Source organism: Colossoma macropomum, unplaced genomic scaffold (genome assembly GCF_904425465.1).
Source record: "Colossoma macropomum unplaced genomic scaffold, Colossoma_macropomum, whole genome shotgun sequence".
NCBI classification, from domain to species: domain Eukaryota; kingdom Metazoa; phylum Chordata; class Actinopteri; order Characiformes; family Serrasalmidae; genus Colossoma; species Colossoma macropomum.
The window spans coordinates 38,399,982-38,422,129 of NW_023494793.1; the positions used below are offsets into that span (position 1 = coordinate 38,399,982).

Consider the following 22,148-nt stretch of genomic DNA (forward strand, 5'->3'; position numbering starts at 1 on the left):
CGCTAATCGAAGGCACTCGCGACGAGAAGGGGCAGCAGAGCGGCAGGAGCGGCTGCACGAGGCGCCGTGTGCTGGTTTGGGCGGTAAGAAAGCTTTTACGCTACATTTAACGGACGTTTTAAAGGGATTCCGTGACAGTTGCAGCTCGCTCGTTTGTTTGGTTAAATCAGCGCGCGCGAGTTCTCGGTTAAAATTCAAATTCGAATTAAAATTCGAAATGACCGTTATGATAAATATCGGGGGGAAAGGAACGACGAGGCTGGCGGGCTGTTTTTTCCGGCGGCGGTGGCGGCAGCGTGGAGCGACCCGATGCTGATTCAAAGGGAGTGCGGGAGGGAGGAGGGGCGGCGCGGACGGGGGGCTATGGCGTCAGATATGGGCCAAAAGGCTTCTCAGCCGTGCCGGCCCCCCTCCTGCTCGTAATAAATAGCAAAATAAAGTCAGGTATCGACAATATCTTAGTTTTGCGACCGCGCGCCACCGCTCCTAATAAATTAGCGAATCCCCGCCGCAGTTTACAAAGCTGAACTTCGCCCCTTATAGGAATTGTCCGTTCCACCTTAAATTTAAGGTGGAACTGATCATTCCAATAAGTTGGAAGTTGGCTTCCAATAAGTTCCAATAAGTTGGACTCATTATATTACACTCCTATAAATTGGAGGTTTAGCTCTTATGGGGATTGTCAGTTCCACCTTAAATGGTGCAGGCGCTAGAATGTAACTGCTGCATCATTTAAGGTGGAACGGACAGTTCCATTAGGAAGCCAACTTCAGCTTTGTAAACTGAAATTTTGCATCTAATTCGTGCACAATCTCGAGTTTCGGATTAAAGAGACCCAGAAGGGGCTCGACTTTCTTTTTTTTATTTGTTCAGCCGCATTTAAGGATGTTTTTGAGCAACTTATTCTCAGGAATGTTTTACTTCAAGTACCTGCAAAACACAAAATCTGTCTACAGGAGCTGACAGCGTGGTAATTTTGCTGTTCTTTGCTTGACCAAGAGGTGGTCCAGCACTTTGACTTCTTGCCGTGTTGTTGTTGTTGTTGTTGTTAGCAAGTCACCCCTCCACTCAGAGGGTCGTGCTAGCCGGTTCTAGAAAGTGTCTGTTTTTAGTTTTAGTACATTTTAATTCTGTGTTGTGCGCGGGCGGCCTCGTTGGGACTCTAACGAGGCTGCCTCCACTTTTAGTGGACGAATCTGAACTTTCTAACTTATTTTAAATGAAACGAAAAGACTCTCTTGCTGCCCAGTTTGCTTAGCAGATGAGCTAGCTTAAAGGGGAACTCCACCGATTTTTCAAAAATTCTGCATAATTAAATGATTAAGGTGTAAACAAAGTCTCCCAGAGTGGTTTGGTGTGAAATACTTCGTTCTAAAGAAACTCAGCGAGTCAGAATTGTTTACAGTGGCGGTGATAGGAACCAGACGTCCACCTCTAAATGCTTCATCACTGAAAGCTATTACCTGAAATGGTAATGAATACTCAGTCTGATGTCTGAGGCATTGCATTACGGTAGATTTGTGATTCAAGTTTTGGCCTAAAACCAAAAAAATATTTTAATCAATTTATTTTATTCCAGCCATGGTGGAGGGATACGTGAAAGCTTTACTTAAGGCAAAATAGTCCCCAAAGAAAACCTTTTTCCAAGATTTTCCAATAACTTAATCATCAGTATTTACATATTAAAAAAACTCACACATGTAGGTTTACTGGTGGTTTTGGATTGTAAATGAAATGGCTATATTTGTGTTGTAGACATTGTTACATCTGGTTCCTATCACCACCACTTTAAAGAAATCAGTAAGTTTCTCTCAGTTGCATGTGAGCTGGTATCATTTCTAAGTTCACTACAACAAGTATCCCTAAACTCTGGATATCACTCTCAGATTGTTATGGTTTTACTGTCATGCATGGCCTGATATGGGGGGACACCGAAAGGTTGCTCCAAAGTGCAGGTTTTAAATTATTTTAATGATCTGTTAACACTTTTTTTCCAGTCTTAAAAAACTTTAAACTTAAGTGAAACCATCCCAAGACCTATTTGGCAAAAGGTTACCATCAGTGGGTTCATGGTAATGGGGCACTGTTGCCCAGTCACACCAAAGGCCACAGGATCTTAATCTGGCCTGGCTGTCATGACACAATTTTCAAACAAATCCATTTCAATTGTTGCATTGAAGGGGTCAGAAAGAGGTTGCATACTATTTCCCTTAATTATTTGGTAGTTTACTGGACAATGAGCAGAAAGAGGATTACAAAAGTCTAACCTGCAGTATAAGCACTGAAGTGTCCACTCACTCGCTCTAATTAGTTAACACAGGTACTTGGATGACTTGCTAACACAGCTTGTAACTCCATAGAAAAGCACTGACCGATAGAATATGACACTCAGAGCAGCCGAGGGTCACCATGCCCAATGCCAAGTGTCTGCTAGAGGAGTGTAAAGCCCTCCCAGCATTGGGCTGTTGAACAGTGGAACTAAGTTCTCTGGAGTGATGAAGCTCCATCCACTATGTTTGCAGTCATTTTTGGATTCAGATCTTTTGTGGCTGTATTCAGTCAAATCCTCACAGCAGCATTCCAGCATCTAATGTAAGGTCTTCCCAAAAGAATATAGGCTGTTACTGCAGCAAAGAGGGGACTGCCTCTAAATAGCCTTGATTTATAAGTCCAAACATGGGATTAGCAGGTGTCTAAAAGCTTATGGGTATATAGTGCGATTCTCAACAAATGCATGAACAAAACTCAAAGGAACGTTGTGAGCTTTGTCTAAGACGCCAGTGGGGTTTCCATACTCGCCATGCTTATGTTCATTTGCATAAACTTGAAAATTACATGCGTATTTGTGGAGTGTTAGCATGCCTGCTGTGAGGTTAGCTGTAGCCATCATGGTCAAAATCTTTCTTGATGTTCTACCAGAAGAGATTTTAATGTGAATAGACTCCTGTTCATAGAGTGGTAGTTCAGTGACAAGTCAGATTAGCACACATTTCCTCTCACCCCAGATGTGGTTAGTCAAGAAGTGTTTGGTGTCAGATGTTTAGTTTAGCTCTGGAGCATCTAGGCTACTGTAGCTAACAGCTAATGGAAGCCTAAACTCCTTCAGTCAGCTCTTGCACAGTCAATACAACTGTTAAGTAAAGTCAGAGACTTGCTTATATGTCTTTGTTGAGGCTGTATGACTTCCTGTTACGGTACAAATAGACCAGAATACGTATCATATCTAAATACAGCAGTCACAGTAGCCATCTTAAAGACGAAATTGCTGTTGTCCATTTTCTCTAGAGCAAAACTGATGCTGCAGTTGTTGTGGCCTTTTTTTTTGCTGCCCATAACCCATTAAGCACATTTTCAGTGAGCCAAAGTATTTTAATCATAAATATATCGCTGCGGTTGGAACAAAACCTTATATGTCCAAAATGGTAACTTTACAGGAGAATGAAAAAACATGCTGTACTTTTAATGCAAGTCAATGGAACCAGACGCTTTTCCAAGTCATTTTGGGCCGTTTCTTTTAGTCCATTCATTGTGAAATTTACACACAATGTAAAGGGCAACAGGGATTTCAAAAATGGAGATACGAGGTTTTCTTCCGACAACAGCGATACGCTGTCAGTACAGCGGACTAAGATACAGAACACAGCAGAGCCGCTGTAAATATGTCTCCCTGTCACTGTTGTGTCTAAGCCATACAGACAAGCTAACCTGTTACAGTCAGACTAATTGTGTAGATGCAGATAAATCATTACAATATTATAAAAACATTATTTTTAATAACATTAGTTTTGTAGCTGCAGAACTACTGCAGAGCAGGCCTGATGTCATTCCTCAATTTGGTTACTGCCAGTCTAAATGTAACATATATGAATAAAGGTTAAACAAATGATTAACCTGAAGTTTTAGACTCACTAGCTGAAATAGTTAGACTGAACAATATCTGCTGTAGAATATTTGGCCATTTCCACATTTGTCTTTTTTGCTATAATTAATCTGCTTAGTGTACATTTGATTGAAGAAAAAAAAGCTAAAAAACAACAAACCTTTCCAGGCTCTCAGATACAGATTATGTCATGATGCTAAATTTGTATGTTTCTCCTTATTGGATGATTTGGAAATTGACTGTCCCCCCATTCTTTTACTGATTAGGCTAGTTATTTGTTAGGCTAATTATTTCCTTCACAGGGATATGTTCAAATAATCTGCAGTGTCGTTTCTCTCCTCCCTCATTATTATTTGCCATAAATCTGTGCGCCTAGTGGTTTTGCCATGGCTGGCTTCCTCACATCCAGTGCATTGCCATAGTAATGGCGCTGCATTGCAGATATCGAGATGGAGGCCGTTTTTATTGGCCTCCCTGTTCGCTCTGCTCGGCTCACTGGAATACCATCGCCATGGCAACCGCTCGTGGATTTCTTTTTTTTTTTTCCTCCTCCCTCTAAAAATTCTCCATCACGTTCCAGTCGAGCGTGTTGTGCTAGCCTGAGGCCTCAGGCTGTTGAAAGGGATTTCTTTCAAATGAGGATTTTTTTTATTGCCTATTGCTTCCTAGCTTAGATTGAGTATTAGCTATTAATTGGCTTAGGTCTGATTGACTTTTAACAGATGCTCAATCAAATCAATTTGTTTTTGTTTTTAGCAGAGTAATTGGGAGCAAAGAGAATTTTCTTCTTCTTTTTCTCCATACAGTTTTTTCTTGTTATTTGACTCATTCTCCTCAATTGCTAATACATTTAATTGCTGTGTGGTTAAGGTTTGTGTAATCATAGTTAGACCAATGTTTACTAGACCAGTACAGGTCTCTAATGCAATAGTGGATTAAATTAGAAACACAAATGAGTAGGCCAGCAGACTTAAATACTAAATAATGAATAATTCAATTTTTTTATTTCATACCATTGTATGCCATTCATTTTTCAGTTTCTCCGTAATTGTTAACAAGTATAGTTTGGAGGAATAGATCAGGATCTACTCAAACCCTTTTGACTTTTCCCAGCAGCTTAAAATGAAAGCAACCTCTACGTTTCACACGGACTGAACTCCACAGCGGATAAAAGGATGTGAATCCCTCCCATGTTCACTTTTCCTGGGATGAGTCCAGCTCCACTGGCTTGTGAACGTGATAGTGATGGATGAAATGACGGAGGAGTCAAGGGGGCAGACGGAGACCAATCCTGGTTTGTTGGACAACGTGGTCCAGGTCAGTGTTGACGCCGACGGGATTGTCGTGGAATTAGAGGACGCTGAGGATGAACCACCTCCTGATTGGCTGGAACCATTGGAGGAGGACTATGTTGAGGATGGCAAAGAAGGGGTGGAGAGTGAAAGGAGCACTCAGACAAGAGCCAAAAGGGGTGGATGGTATGTATTTTAGGCTTTTTCCTTGTTCTTTATGTTTCTGTATGCCTTTTGTTTACTTTATCCTGCTTGTGTGCCAGTTATGGTCAGTGATCTGTCATGACTAATGGATGGACTGTATCAGCATGTTATTTCACTTGACTGTACTCTTCACCTGGTCCAGACTCATTAGCACTCACGGTAGGGCAGCACAAAATATAGTTTAATAGCTATTGCAGTATTGACCTGCACTGATGTTGCAGAAACCAATCACAAAATTGCCCATTGTGTGCTGTGAGCATTCACCGGTGTTGCTTGATGAATTTGCCTTGCCTTTTATGGGTATATATTGGTCAAAATAATGGAGACTAGTCTGAAGCCCAATCCCATTTCTTATTTTTACCTACCCCTTGTTTTAGTGTCCTCTTGCCCCTTGGAACTGAGTTACAAGGGGCAGTGGTTGAAATCTTCCTCTATGAATTGGGACCCTCAAATAAAAAGAACATTACTTCATTAACAGCTACTAGTGCTGCTCTGTAGGCGACCCTGCCAGTCTGCAGTGGCAGCAGAGGAGGGTAAAGTTCAGCTCCTCACTGCTGGGCTTTAGTTACATTTAGGGCATCATATGCCTTCAAGGGGGGGGGGGCTTCTTGTTTTAATTTTCCCGTTCCACCTTAAATGGTGCAGCGGTTTTGATGCCTGACTGACGACTGCTGCACCATTGGAGGTGGAACAGGAAATTTAGCTAGCTAGCTACCAAAACATCAGCATACTACTAGTGATTATTTATTTATTTATTTATTTATTTATTTATTTTTGTTTTGTGCTTATGAAGAAAAGGACCAAATACATTGAAATGACATTAAACTAATATAATACAATGGTTGTCGTAATTTTTAACAGAGAAAATACTCACTTTTGTTTTGTTTTTTTTGTTTTTTTTTTGGTCACTTGTGCAGCCATCTTGCTCTGAAAAACCGTTTGGAGGGCCATGTAGCCCTAACACTTCGCCCTACCCCTCTATCTCAACTAAAATCGGGACGCTTTTCAGCTGGCTCTGTTTTAATATAGTAAATAAAAAAATAAGTGACGTTGGCTGAAAGGATGATGTATTTTGAAATCAGTAGTCCATAAACGGCATGGCTAAATAATGCTGCTGTTACCAGGGTTACATTTTGAAAACTTAGTCTTTTCCTCTGTGTATTGGCCTTGAGATGGCACAAAAACAGCATTTTAGGTCACTGAAAACAGAGCTTTTGGAAAATGTTCTCCCAAATTTGGTGAAGGACGCATCTTGTGAGGATGTTGGTGAATTATCTACTATGGTCATCATGTCATCAGTATAATGATTTTGCATTTGAAATCTAAACATCGAGCCGGTCTTTCTTTTTGAGCCTGTGCGTGTGATGTGTAGACGTATGATGTCGTCTGAAAACTCCCATTAAGTCTGACCTGTCATCTGTGACCTTTAAATTATAATTTCAAGCTTTACAGGACGACTCACAGCGGCACACACACCATATTCTGGCATGTTTCTGTTTCTCATGCTGCTACTTTCAATTTTAACAAAAAGGTCTTACATAGTGCAACTTTAATTATGGCCAGAATGGATGTCATAAGTCATTAAATATAGATTAAGCAATTAGGAAACAATGGCAATATTTGGCAAGGCATATTGTAGTTACAGTATGTAGCACTACATTTGCAACATGATAGTTGTCCATGTCCATGGAGTGCAGCCCACAGCGAATGCAGTCCTGTGCCATGCATTGACAGTCAAACATCTAACAGCTTTGCTTGTGTCTCACAGGCGTAAAGGAAAAAGGCGGAAGGTGGTTTTGGATGATGGGTGGCTGGACTGCCCTGACCTGGGCAAAGGCTGGAAGAGAAAAGCGATCTATCTCCGCACAGGCCCTGCCATGGGCAGAAAAATAATGCACTACATGAGGTAGAGGAAAACCCGCTTAATAATTGGGTTTGAAAACACTTAGACTTCCACTGTCACCGTTTGCTTTACAAATCTTTATTCTAATGTTTTTACAGTCCAAAGGGCTTCCGAGTCAGGAGTAAGAAAGAACTTAACAGACGTGTCAAGGTTGACTTGACTCACTTTGACTTCAATCAAGGCATATTTGTGGATGGTGTTATCACAACAAAGGTAACTGCTGTACATTTTCAAAATAACTTTGTTTTTATAAGTGTTGTGTTGGTCTCTTGCTAGTTTATGAGGCACATCTCCCATTATTAGACATTCTACACTACTACGCAAAAATCAGGTCACACTCTGTTTTCTTGTAGACTTTTCCTGATTTGTGCAGCTCAACAACCTTTTATGGCACACCATTGCTGTATTCTCTGGTCTTTCTCATGGTGATACAAAGAAAATTTGGCCTGTGTGTCATCTCATATTTATACACCAGTGAAACTGGCTGACCATTACTGACCATTTAAGTGCTCCTAATGGCTCAGGTTAACTTTAAAACATGAATTATTGGGAATATACTTCAGTTAGATTTCACTCATAAGAGGTTAAAAGGGATCAAACCATTTTGGCACACATAGATTTGAGAAAATATTTATTTCATGATTTTTAAATAAAGGCAAGATTTTTCATAATACGTTGAATGAACAATTAAAAGGATGACCAACAAAGTGTTTTTATAGCCCATTTTGCTCATGTTTACCAGACGTGCCCGTGTTTGTGGAGGGCTCTGTATATTAATTATACTCTGTGGAAACCTTTTCTTTAGAAGCAGGATGTTTGCATCTATGTATCGTAACACCTATTTAGCAACTTACTAGGCTAATATTAAAGACATGGCTAACTTGCAGCTAAGCATAACATTCCTGGTATATGTAATGTTACACTACTGTTTTTTCTGTGCTTTAGAGGAAGGGTTATACAGCTCCCTCCTTTTCTCCTCCTAATGGATTAGTTTCTCCTTATCTATTTTTGTCTAGCGGGAACCTCACCGTGATGCAGTGTGATGCGATGCATCAAAGAATAGAAAAGGGTGTCCATCAAACCATCCAGCATCACACCTGAAGCTTCTTTAATAATAACAGGAGCTTTCTGGCTTTGCTGCTGTCACTGGCTGCACTTACTATTAGGACAAGGTGTAATGTGACCCATTCTATAATGGGGAATGCTGACTTTTGTCCTGTTTTGCTTTCTCTAGTGTCGAAGATCCACACGTTCCAGCCTTTCTTCCTCCAAGGCCAACACTCCGAACCATAACATGATCCGCACTCCTGACAAATTGACCAGAACCCCTCAGAAACCCCACCTCACTCCCAACACCCTGGCAGCTAGTGTGGTTACACCTTCAGCCTCCAATGACCCTTACAACAGCCCACCACAGCTCACTCGAGTTTCGCCAGTAGCCCCCCAGGCCCAGCTACCCAGCCCTTCACCTTCTCTAAGATTGGGTGACCTCTCGCCCCAAATTCTCGGCCATTTTACCACTCCTGAAAAAGGCAAGGTTGCTCTGCTTGCCCACTCCTGGCTCCAGTCCCCTCTGGCCCCTCTAAGCCCAACTGAGACCCCTGAGAGAGACCCATTCACACATGCCAGTGCACTTACAAGCTCTCCAGGCTTCCAACTGCCACTGGACTCCAGTGCAGTGCTTAACGGAGGAAATCGGGAGAATGGTCTCTCTCTCAGGTGAGTACAAAGGCACTCTGACCACAATGAACACCTTTTGTTCTCGTATTTGCAGTTGACTAAAATGTTCAGGCAAAAAATGACCGACCAAACGACGTGTATCAAAATTTCTTTACAGTTCAGATTTTCTCCATAGTTCCAATTATTGAGTTGTAGGCAGTCATTCAGAGTGGTTTGATGTGAGATGGTGCTTTATTGTCATCGTTGTTAAACAGTGTTAGTACTGAAGCTTAATTTTTATCAGTGCATTTCTAAAGTTTACAACAGTCCAACAAACGCGTTTTACCACAACAGCCTTGGACTTCTTTACAGTGGTGGTGATGAGAACTAGGGAACAAAATGTCTACAACACAAATATAACCATTTTATTTACCATCCAAAACCACCAGTGAACCTACACGTGTCTTCTGAGTTTATATATTTAATGTTGGAATTGAAAATGAGTGGTAAATCCGGAGGGAAAAAAAAAAAATTGGAGTTTGCCTTAAAATAACGTGTGGACTTTGCAGACATGAGTGACTTGGATACATACGCTTTAGTCCTTAACCCGATCTCAAAGCTATCGTAAAACATCGTCTTGGGCATCAGACAGCATATTCATAACCATTTTATGCAATACATTTCTGTGAGGCATTAATCTCTTCAGATGTCTGGTTCCTATTTGATGATCTATTATTCTTTCACAGTCCTTTATTGTTGTATTGGTGTAGCACCGATACCAATGTGGTGTCAGTAATGATGGCATATAAATACCGTATTTCAGAAATAGAGATTGCATGACTGATACGGGCACCATGTCAGCAATGTGGGATTGTTTCGCGCTTAAGACCAGCAGTAGTAAAAAATGCTCACTGCAAAATCTGTTAAGGTCATTATTTTGAGGGGTGGCACCAACAGCAAGGACTTCAGTACATCAAATTTAATTATGCAGTTTAGGATAAACTATGCCAGTGAGCACTGCGAATTTTCATGCCGAAACCAACCCTGAAAGCATTCAGTTGTGAAGTCTTTTTTAACCAGTAAATGCCATTCACTTAAGCTAAGTATGTTTGTGGTGAAAGTGAAATTATATAAATATCAGGATTTATTGGCACCTATCAAATAGTTAGGGTAGACAGAGTTCTGATTAGTATCACTCTGTATTAGCAGACACCTGAAGATCAGGAAAAAAGTGCGTCCCTAGTTGCAAGCATTGGTTTAATTTTGCAGCCAACTGCCCAATAAGACACAGCAGAGACTGCTTTGTGTTCTGTGCAGTTTTCCAATGAAAATGACTAATGAATTTTTGTTTTCTTGTAGTGGCTGTGCAAACTGTGGCTGCAAATACCCTGGCACTGGCAGTGGAGAAGAGCTGTGTCCCAAATGCACATGTGTGTGTGAATATTATGCTACACAGAATACTATACAACATTTTTTAATTGCAAAAACAATGTCTTCAGAGTTTAAAAATAATGGTCTTTTTCCCTCCTCAGCGAAGAAGAGGCAGCGTTCTCCTCATATTATCTTTAAAAAGGTAAGCATTTATTTTATATTTACTTGTCTCTTCCTTTTGCTCACTGTCTCTTTCTTTATTCTTTGTATGTCTAACCATTTAACCTAAAATCCACCACTGCTGTTATTTTCTAGTACACTATGCACCAGTCATGCACCAAAATAGTCTGATTTCAAAACAACGTCTCAGGCATCAGACCACATATTCATAACCATTTCATGCAATAAATTTCTGTGAGGCATTAAACTTTTCAGACATCTGGTTCCTATTTGATGATCTGTTATTCCTTCACTGTCCAAAATGTTGTATTGGTATAAAAATTCTTGGCCATAACAAATTCACACACCTTGGCTGAAAACCAAAAAATCAAAAAGCTGGAGAGAAAATAAAACCAGTTTAAAATAAAAAATATGTAGAATAAGCTGCACTGTGTAAGATTTGGGGATTTGGAGACCTCTCTGGTGGAAATGTGTAAGTGCATGGAATGTGGAAAAGAACATTTTATAACATAGGTTGTGGTTTTCACCCCTTTCACCAAGCGGGTGTTCAAAGAGAACTTGGTCAAAACTTAGTGAAGGACGTGTCTTTAGAGGATAGAAGTGAATTATCTACTATTGTCATCAGACTTTCATCAGTGTAATGTTGCATTTGCAAAATACCTTTTTAGAACCTCAGTAATGCTGCTTCTTTCAATTTTACCAAAAAATATAAGTAATCATACATAGTGTAACTTTAATCAATATTATTGTCAGCAATATTATTATTGTTGTCAGTTTTTGGTTACATTTTTCAGCAGTGTGCGTCACGAAATCCAGCGTCCCTCACAACAGAATTGTTGGTCATTCAAGGTGTAGATTTTCAGTTTGTTTAATCTTTGTTCAACAACTTTTAGTGCCCAAAATTTCAGTGCATCCCTAATGTGTACTATAAAGTAGCGTCTTTTCCATCTGTGTGCATGTATGGACCTCGGGAATTTCATACAATTAACCCTTTCTCTTTCATAGTTTTTACATTCAAACCTGCTTGTGGAGACACTAACATTTTAACTCGTGTGGGGCTTCTTTTCTGCTGCTTTCTTTTATTTCGGATCAGATGAACCTGAAATCTGCCTTTTAATTGGCTGCTTCTTGTAATTAACCATGAGACTGAAACCTGATCAGAGAACTGTGAAAATGTTTTTGTATTTTAATATGCATTTGAGTTTGGATCCTAACTGGGTTAATTTGATATGACTTCTCCCGAGGTGGGGCAAGATAAGTGGGTGGTTGGGAAAACAAAAACCGAAGGCTTCCTGGTAAGTATCTTACAGAGGGGTTTGTGTAATTTCTGCTGATATAATAATACAGACATATAACAATTCTCTTACCATTGCAGTCTGAAAAGCAACTTGTGCAGAAAATGTGTTTTTGTTTTTCAGAAAAAGAAGATTTCTCCTCTGGGAAAGAAACATTACGCTTCTGTGAGTACAAAAAAAACCCCAAACACAGATTACTGACATTATAATAAGTAGTTAAAGTAAAAGCTTATGAAAGTAGATTTATTATACAAACTGAAAATCCAAAAAAGTGGTAGCTTTAGGGGAGAAGGCAAGAACCTTCTTTACTTTTAATGCAAGTTATTATTTTTTTTCTTGTAATTTTGGACATTTTTTACTGGTCCATTTGTCATGATTTTTTACACAATGTAAAGGACAGCAGCTTTGTTATGTATAAAAATAATAAAAAAATAATTTCTTTTTTGATAGCAGCGATATCTTTAAATACCCTTCTTAAAATTTCATAATGAGATATAATAAAGCTCTATAAGTGGTTATGCCACAACACTAGGAATGTACTGATTTACAATTCCTTTCTATATATGACTCTCAATTCAGTACTTTTTTCAATGCAGCAAAAATGAGGATTTTTTTTATTTTTTAATTTTTTTGCATAGAAGTCAAAGCGAAAAAGTTTATGATAGAGTTGCACTGTTCACTTGTGCTGACATAACATTCTTTGTTGTGTGTTTCATTTGATGAGTTCATTCTGTCATACTGCTACCTAGTGGTATAATAGTGTCTGCACTGGTTTATATTGTGCTTTGTAAAGAATCTATAAAATTCATCAGGGATCAGAGTGTATAATCACATAATGGATCCCGACATATTTGAGACATTCTAAAGCCTCATATTAGCCTAGAGCTAATACATGTATTGCACCCCAACATAACACAAATATTCCAACATAACACACACATTGCGCGGGAACATGTATAATATTAAATAACCAGCAGGGCTTTATAAGATTTAGCGAGAGGGATCTTGGCAGTCTCTGTTATTAACATTGTGTGTGACTTGCAGAGCTTGACGGCCAAACGGGTAGAAAAGGAAAAAATGAAGGAAATCAAGAAGGTAAGCTTTTGAATAAGTTAAGCAGCGTTAGGCCTAGTTACATTAGATTATAATCAAGCAACAAGCTGCATTTTTAATTCAAAAAGTAATTTAAAATTGATCTTTGTTTTATCTTAATAGCAATTCCACTTTTAATGCAGTGTATAACTTTATAATACACAAAATGCCCAACTGAATGTGTGTTTGGTAATTGTTATAATGTTTGATGTTTTGTGGGAGCAGCAGGACAGTGAGGATGATGACCATGTGCCTGATGGTGCTGATGACGATGACCAAGATGTGAGTATAAAGTCACAGTACAGAATCTTTGCCAATTTTTTGTTCTTTAGCTGTATTTCTGTCACAGTGGCACTTAAAAGTAAACATGTTTTTAGTAGTTGTAATAAGAAATGGTTTTTAACTTTTTCTCTGCCATAGCAGCTGCTTTTCCTAAGGCTAAGTACTTGAGTCTAGAATAATAGTTTTACATATTTAAATAAAAGAATGTTTTTTAAAGTAAGCATTCTGGATACTGTGGCTAATGCCTTTGGAGCCTATGTTGAGAATGACTCTGCTTTTTTTTTTGTTACCTTCCTTTTTTGCTCCTGTGTCAATTCTGTTCTGTGAACAGTTTGGGCCGAAGAAACGCAAACGGCGGATGTGTGGCCAGTGTAAGGCCTGCCTCCGTGACCAGGACTGTGGCAAATGTGATTTCTGCATGGACAAGCCCAAATACGGTGGGAAAAACAAGAAAAGGCAAAAATGCCGTTATCGCCAATGCCAGTTTCACTCTCGCCTCAAGGTAAATATCATTTTATGCCAAGCTGAAGTTCAGGTTTGAGCATGTTCAAAATTTTAATGATTTATTTTCTTTTTGTGGATTTAATAATTGCAGAGACATGACCAGGCAAAATATGCTGCCTTTACTTGCGTTCACTTCACTTGTACATATATCAGCGGGGAACCTTCTAGGCAAGATGATTTCTGCGAAGAAAAAAAAAAAGATTTATAGTTCATTTTTGTTTAATTTAATCATCATATTTGTATTTAAACTCTGCAAGTATTGTAGCAGTTCTCTTATTTCATTAAGATTTGGTTGGAAACAAAAGGCTTAAATTCTTCAACCGCCCAATGGAAAATTACCCAGCCTGGGTTTTTTTTCTCCATAGTCTTTAGGTACAGTCAAGTGTGCTCTCCCATTGGTTAGGACTTCAGGAGCTGGACCGAAGGTCTAATGTGTTAAATTATCCACTTACATAATTAGGAACTAACAGTGGAATCAGTCATGTTTTCATTTACAATGAGTGGGGCCAATTTAGTGCGAGGAAATCGCTGTGAGTACGAGTGCTAGCCAGAACCACTTTGTGTGTTCTGAAAAAGTCACTGTGAAACTGCTACAAGGTAAAATATGTTAATGTCTGAAAACATGACGTCTTTTACAAGCTTAGACTGTCTGCGTTTGATCTAGAACGGCCAAAAATGTTCAAGTGAATTGTCGTTAACATGCTGCTAACATAGCACTAAATTTCCATAGGTGTGATAGCAGACATTAGCATTATCATAGAGGTTTTCTTACCCCCTGATCTTTAAAACTTTTAGTGACTTTTAGTGCATCGTGTTGTTTTGATAACTTGCGTATTACACGTTTCAGAATGTCAGCTTATTACACTTTTTAAGGTAGACATATGGAATAGGCTGTAGAGCTTATTCTAACATGCTTGATTCATTAACGATGACTGTAAAGAACTAGATTAGGCTTAGAGTAAACTCCTTTGGTAGAAAGATCTCAGTCAGGCAGGTTTGAACTCTGCAGGGTGGTAGATCTCCAGGAGCAAGTTCATGACCAGAGTTTTAATTCAACACAACTGAAGGAGTTTGGCTATAACTCATTATAGCACACGGCATAAGGTAGGGCTTCACAGTGAGCGTTTGTTAATCATTACTGCAGAATTGGCCTTGTGAGTCAACCATGACTCTGTAAATATATGTCTGTTTTTCATTTAAATATCAGGGCATTTTGTTATAGCTTCAAGTGGACAAAATAAGATTAATCAGAATGTATTTATTACTACTTTGAGTAATCAGTAAAGTTTTTTTTATCTTCATCACTGTGTTTTAATACACTTTGTGTCCAAAAGTATGTAGACACCCATTCTAGTTAATCAGTTTAGCTCAGTTATGTGTTCAATCGCACACTCACAGCTTGTCTAATCTCCATAGAAAAGCATTGCTAATAAAATGGGACACTCTGGAGCAGCCACACACGAGGGTACTATAAGCAATGCCAAGCGTCAGCTGGAGGGGTATAAAGCCCCTCGGCGTTGATCAGTGAAGCAATGGTACTGCGTTCTCTATAGTGATGGAACTCCATACAGTACTTCTGGGATGAGTTGGAGCAACCCAGAACTGATCATCCAACATCAGTACCTGACCTCAGTAATGCTCATGTGGCTGAATGGAATCAAATCCTTACAGAAATGTTCCAACATCTAGTGTAAAGCCTTCCCAGAAGAGTAGAGGCTGTTACTGCAGCAGAGGGGAACAAACTCTGTATTAATACCCTTGATATGAAGAAATGTTGAGCAGGTGTCTACAGTGTATATTACAAGCACACTGCAGTCACAGCATGTATCAGTGTAATTGCTGTAAGTGCAGTCTTGGTGTGTAATGTGTGCTTGTATGTCTTCACTGATGACCCTCACCTACCTGGTTCATTCTTCTGCAGACTTGGCGAATAATGAAATTCAAAAGGCGTTTCAGCTTGGTCGACGAGGGCGAAGACAAAAGGGCTGATGAAAAAGCTGACGAACCGGAGGCCCGAAAGCACGGCACACCTCGGAGGAAGCAGAAAATGAAACGCCGCCCGTGGGACAATGATGTTACGGACAATGAAGACAATGACGATAATGAGGATGAAGACCAGCGTCCCAGGAGGAAAGGGCGACGGGGCAGAGGGAGGAAACGGAGGTACAGTCTCAAACAAGAGGAAGACGAGGAGGGTGGTGAGATGGGCAGGCCTGAGATTGAGGAGGATGGACTGGACGATCCAGAGGAGGTGATGTCAGAAAGAGAACGAATTTAGAGTATTTCTGTTTTCTGAAGGTTGTTTTCTGTGGTGCAAACCTTGCTGAAATATGCCTGACCTGTTGATGCTCTGCCCACAAATGCCTTCTTTTGTAGCAACTGTTGTGACGTAGGACAAAGTTATTACCAGCGTTTTTTTTTCTCTGTCATCTTTGGCATATATATTCACATCAAACCAAAAATAGAAAGCGATAGTTGTTGCCATAAGCTACATCAGTTAAGGTAAGATGCTCTGTGACAGTAGAAACATAGAGGCTGAAATCCTTATGTTCCAACCAAAAATTAGTAACCCACACAAAGCTGCTGGAAAGTTTCTTTATAAAGTATAAAGATTAGACTACAGGACAAAATCTTTCTGTAAGGGTTTTCCAACCTGGCAACAGTATTTATGAAGCAATGCATTTTTAGGCAGAGTATCAGACGATTACAGCTTTATTGGTTGTGCTAATCATCTCTCCTGTTCTCACAGGCCCAGTTTGTGTTATGTGATGATGGCAATAATGTTTTTTACGAGGAGCTCTACCCAAACAGCTACTCACCCAGTGCACAGGTAGACACATGCCCAAAAGCCATTTTTGTTCTTCTAATTACTTTGCAGCCTAAAAATGGCAGAACTCTGTTTTGTGTCAGTAACTTTAAATATGTTTTAAGGACTTAAAGCTCAAGTTTAAGAACCCTTAAGGGGCTTCAATTGCAAATTACTGTAAATCTATCTGTTTGTCACTTGCATACATAAACGTTAACCATCAAGTTAGAAAGATCAGATCTAAGCAGAAATCAGAATTGAGTGGGGAGGCCTGTAATGTGCACATAGCATTTTATTTCTCTGATGAAGGTGGTTATTAAAAATCATATACATTAATATTTGTTCTTTGTATAAATCCCATTCACAGCAATATAATACATGAAAAAAAAACCACAAATGCATTTGGAAGTGGCATTTTAATGTGTTTAGGAATTATTTACTTATAAATTATTTACATATAAACATTAGAACGTAAGGGACCGTGTGTGATTCAGTCATAGCTGTGATATTCTTCACAATAACACACAACCTTGAATGTTCTCTTGCTTTTGTATGATTCCTTCCACCAAAAAGAAAAAAAAATAGTAGCCTTTGGTGTTACAGCCTTAGAACTGTCACAATATCAGGCTCAGCACAGCTTTTCTATATTGTTCAGATTAACCTGAATCCGGTTTTGTTCTAGTCAGTGTATAAAAAGCCCTTCTTGTTTGCTGAATTGTAGGCCTGCCACAGTTATAACATAATCGCAGTTATTTGAAATGATTAATTATTTAAACTGACTACAAGCTTTTTCCATAGTCATTAGATTACACAATAATATTATGCCTCAACAAGCATAATGTGAATTAGATCTGCTGGACTAAGGCAAATAAATGTAAAGAAAAGAAAGCAGTAAATACATTGAGAGACATCATGGGACTTGTAATGTAGTGCTCTAATGCATAGTGTAGCTTTGCTTAAGTCTACACATGAGTAAACTTAGCTGGAAAGCATGATGGCTAATCAGCCAGTTTGGCCAGTTTAGGCTTGTACTTACATGGTTGCATGCGATACACAAGAAAAAGACAATTAAATTGTAAATCACAGCTGTTAATATGACAGTTTATCGTGGCAACGCTACTGAGTTGTATTCTGTTCGTTTCAGGTTATTTGCGGTTTGTTTAGTTGTTTCTCTGTTTGACAGCAGGATGTGAAATTATCTCTGAATAAGATAAATATTGGTGGAATTACCTTACCAGTTTCCTAATGTTAGATGAGCCAGTGAATTGTGTACATCTTCCACATGTGAAGATGTTGATCTGTTTGATGAGTTAAGACGGCTTTAGCACAGTGAACGTTGGTTTTAGTGATAGTATTGCTCATACCCTGAGCCCATTAAACAGGCCATTGTCAGGTCTGTTATCTTACACTGGGAAACAGTAAAACAGTACATACTGTACATTTTTCTTGATGGCATGAAGTCTTACAGTGACGTCACATAAGCCAGATGAATACGAGCTGTGTTTTGTGTATGTGTGTATCTGTGTACACTGTTGGTAGTGGAAACTGTGCAAACTGCTGCTGTTGTGTGCTTTAGAATGGCACTGTGGACATTGTGGAGAGCAGTGGTGCTCAGTCGGGCACCGTGGAGTCCAGCCAGTCTTCTCAGGTGAGCACATTTACCTGACACTCCACATCACCGGTCACTCATTATCGGTTTTGGTATATTAGGGTGAAGAATGTCTTTTCACCTCTCTTCTGTCTGGCTGTGTGTCTGTGTACTGTGTTTTAGGACTGGGTCTGCACTGTGGCAGGCTTTCCTCAGGGTTCCCAGGCGCTGGGGTCTGTAAAGCTGAGCAGCAACGGCCCTGTACAGTTCAGCGATGTTCTGGACAAGCCTGCCCCTCTGCAAGTCTCGAACGTCCTGAGCAGTAACGAGCAACTGAGTGAGGCTTTGAATAGGAGCTGGCTGGATCTGATCCAGGTGGAAACGGCCATGCCACAGGTCATCCCAGCACCACAGTTTGCACCAGAGCCTCCAGATGACACGCCGTCGGTGAGTCTCAGTGTGCTCTGAGTGTCTGCATTAGACCTGATGAGAAGGCTGTACACTCACAAACATACTTGCAAATAGAGATGTCCTGAGGTTATTTTGTCATGTTACTTCCCTTTTCGAGTTTTGTAATGGTGGGAAAGGAAACTGAAAATAATGCCGGTGCTTGCACAAAGAGTATGGCTAACAAATTTTCCCAAGTAAGAACACCTCCTCATTTGTAGCTTACCGCATGAGTACTTGCCATACATCAGTTAGCCACTGTTCAGCACTGTTTGACGGTCAGTAGTCTACAAAAGGAACAAATCAATAATAAAATTGAGTCTATTGCCAATTATTATCCATTTATTGCCAAAAGATGGAAAATAGATTAACCCATTATCTACTTTTTTGCAAAAAAAATGGATGCATGGAAAAATGTTATCTATTTATTATCCGGAAGAATATCTCCAGTCTAAAAGCAACCTGCAAATTTTTTTTCCTCTTCCCCCAAATAAGCCTAAAATGGGTCCTGGACCGGACCCCTTTGTGCTGGTGAAGACCAGTCACGTTCTGTGTGGACCTGCAATATTTAGGGAGGCTAGTAGATAATACTTGTTTGCCATTCTCCTCATTCTTATTCCTGCATAATTAAATGTTAAGATGTGAATAGAGTCATTCAGAGTTTGATTACATTCTGGAAAAACCTAGAGTCAGAATTGTTCACAGTGGTGATGATAGGAACCAGACAAGCGAGGAGTTTAATGCCTTCAAAAGCACCCTTACAGAAAGTTATGAAAATGTTAGAAATATGATGCCTGATGCTGCCTAATTAATGTTAGTTTTGGTGTACAAATTGAATCTGTTCATGGCAGAGAGGTACATGCAGATCTCAAAGAAAACATATTTTATGGATTTACCACTATTTGACCACCGTCAGCATTCCATATAATGTGAACCCTTGTTCCTGTCACCACTGTTGTAAAGAAATCTGGTAGGTAAGTTTCTCTACAATGCATCGTTTCACATCAAATGCTTTACATCATTTCCTAAACACTTTAGCTGGGTGCGCTCATGTTATTCCTCCTAATGAACAGCCAAACGTTCAGCTCTGTCTCCTCATTATACACCACCATCACTGTCATGGTTTATCTGATGAGATTTTATCAACATTAACACTCGAAGGTAGTAAGAGGGGTTGTCATGGTGACTAAACAGATAAGATTTCGAATGTAAGAAGTTTCTGTAATATGGCCACAGGTATGCTTTGTTTGGGGTCTCCACCAGACAAAACAAGTTGCATGAGATTTGTTTTTATTGTTGTTTGTTTTTTGTTTTTTTTTAATAACCTTAAACAATATTTGCTCATGTGACCAACTCTTCGGTTTGGTGTCCTCTGCCCCTCCTGCAGATCACGCAGATCTACAGCCTGGCGGACATTAAAGAGAATGACCCGACCGAGGACCCGGGCCTGCTGGAGCTGCTGAGCTCCCTGCGGCGCACCGTGCTGCCAGCCCACTGGGTGGGTGTGATGGCCAAAGGTCCACTGCTGCAGCTCTTCCAGTGCTCCAAGCTCTCGCCCATGGCTGACACCGTGCTGCAGATCGAGACAGACTTCTACTATCAGATCAACGTCCAGAACCAACCGCTGCTGCTCACGCACCCCATCTACGAGCGCCACCCGCAGCGCCTCACCTCCGTCAGCCTGGTGGTAGCACTGCTGCTGGACCTGGAGGGGCTGACTGTCTGTCAGGGCTACCAGAGCTTCGAGGCAGGGCCACGTCAGGGCCCGCTGCTGTGCGCCCGTGCTGCACTGTGCCAACTGCTCATCCCGCAGGATGATGAGTGCTGTGAGAGGTGTCTGCTACCTGCTGAGGCCTGAGTGCTGAGCAGGATTGGCTTAAGCTCAGGCACTTCGCAGAGGGTCCAAATAGCCAGGACCTGCTCAAAGCAGACTGCTGGTTTATTGTTTTGTAAGTGCAGTAAGAGTACATGATTTGGCACAAAGCTTAGCCTCTTACAGCTTTTTTAAATTCCAGAGGAGTGTTGAAGTATAAGCTATGCCAAAACTCAAGGTAGCAAAGCTTTGTGGCAGTTTGAAAGTTCTCTCCAGCAGTGGTGGCTCCAGGGGGGACAGGTAATACTCATCTCGCTGTAGTCGAGCTTGCAAACCTTTAGAAATATTCCCTGGTGCGATTTGTGCTTCTTGGATGTTTGAGAGATTTTTATTTTTTTATTTATAATTTAAAAAAACAAAAAACAAAAAAAAACAAAAACAAGGTGCAACATGTCTTTCATACCTGTCACTTTGTTAAGTGTTGCTTCTTTAGGTAAGCCTGGAGCTGCTCCTGTTGTTATAATGGTGCTTTCTTTGCCTGGTTGACGGAACTCTCTCTGTAGCAATGCATGTATTTACACGTCCTCCGAATCTCCATCAAGGCTAATCCTGCAGCCTTTGAGGGGACAATCAGTAAGTAAGTTCTTGCTTCCGTCCAACCGGCTGCTTGTTATTTTGTTCTCTCTCATTTGCTCTCAGAAATGTGGAGAGAGAAAGGAAAGTTATTGAAGTTAACTACCTCTCAGTGGTCCCTCGGACCATCGTTCAGTTTCAGCCATCACTGGTGTCCCAAATCAGTCAGCTTTGCTTTGATCATTGCTGCGTATCAGCTCATGTTTAATTGGGATTTCAAAGTAGCGGGTTCTCAATATTTGATTGGTGCAAGTAAGGTTTTATTGGAGTAGTAAGAATATAGATTTATTGTAGAGTTTTTGGGGCTGCTGCTGTCCACAGCTACTACTGTTAAGCCTCAGAATAATGAACGTCAAATTGAAATAATGCAGAATTTGGAACTTGTCTAATTCAGTAAACTGTAGCAGTTTAATCTTTCAACCTCACAACAGTTATATAGTGTTGATATACAGTATGTTCTTTTGTTTTAATTTGCACATTGCAGTACAGTGCTATTTGATACAGGTGCCATAAATCACAGAACCATAAAATATGCTGTTTCCCAAAAAACCCTATGTAATAATAATAGCCTTAAGTAATTATACAGAATAGCATTTTTTTATCAAGTGGGAACGTTGTTACACTGAATAAAGCTTCTTCTTAGCACAGTTTGATGTTTTTTTTTCTGCATGTACCACACTAATTACACCTGGTAATGAACTGCTAAGCTGAATCAGGTGCAGTTGTGCAGGAAAATCAACAAACTGTTCTGAAATCTGGCCCTCCAGGACTTGAGTTCGCCACCCCTGGCTTAAATTAACCAGACTTTATTATGATGTTACTTAGATATAAATGTTGGGTAACTTATTATTATTATTATTATTATTATACATTTGATCTTCTGTGTGCCATAAGAAATGGTCGGGCATTGAAAGAACTTTAAACAGAAGTCTCAGATTTTCTGGATTGTTGGAGAGCATTTTTCAGGATAGTTCTGCCATTGAGATGTAAACAATCATTCAGAGTGGTTTGAGTTGAAATAGTTAATTGTATAGAAGTTTTGGAATAGTTGGATTTCCTTACAGTGGTGGTGATAGAAGGCAGAAGTCACATTTGAGTGCGTTTACATGCACTTAATAATCTGATAGCTGCTGAAAATCAGATTTTGTCAGTTATCTGATCAACGTGTTTACATGCACTTGAGTAATCAGATAATGGGA

General features: G+C 39.9%; 1 protein-coding gene across 1 annotated transcript; it reads left to right on the forward strand.

The window, feature by feature from the left end:
• Positions 1-20,361, forward strand: mbd1a (methyl-CpG binding domain protein 1a). The gene is made up of 17 exons (XM_036579767.1): positions 1-83; positions 4,994-5,358; positions 7,145-7,282; positions 7,378-7,492; positions 8,514-8,998; positions 10,298-10,368; positions 10,471-10,511; positions 11,734-11,784; positions 11,908-11,949; positions 12,829-12,879; positions 13,102-13,158; positions 13,490-13,660; positions 15,584-15,913; positions 16,412-16,492; positions 18,045-18,116; positions 18,240-18,503; positions 19,891-20,361. The coding sequence occupies exons 2-17, from the start codon at positions 5,126-5,128 to the stop codon at positions 20,359-20,361; spliced, it is 2,673 nt and encodes an 890-aa protein (XP_036435660.1). The 5' UTR covers positions 1-83; positions 4,994-5,125.
• Positions 20,362-22,148: the final 1,787 nt, after the last annotated feature.

Excerpts from the sequence above, each read along its gene's own strand:
- mbd1a (XM_036579767.1), top strand. The coding sequence starts at position 5,126 with ATGGATGAAATGACGGAGGAGTCAAGGGGGCAGACGGAGACCAATCCT. Across the intron at positions 8,999-10,297 it reads GAGAATGGTCTCTCTCTCAG|TGGCTGTGCAAACTGTGGCT; the intron begins GTGAGTACAAAG and ends GTTTTCTTGTAG. Across the intron at positions 18,504-19,890 it reads CTCCAGATGACACGCCGTCG|ATCACGCAGATCTACAGCCT; the intron begins GTGAGTCTCAGT and ends CCCCTCCTGCAG.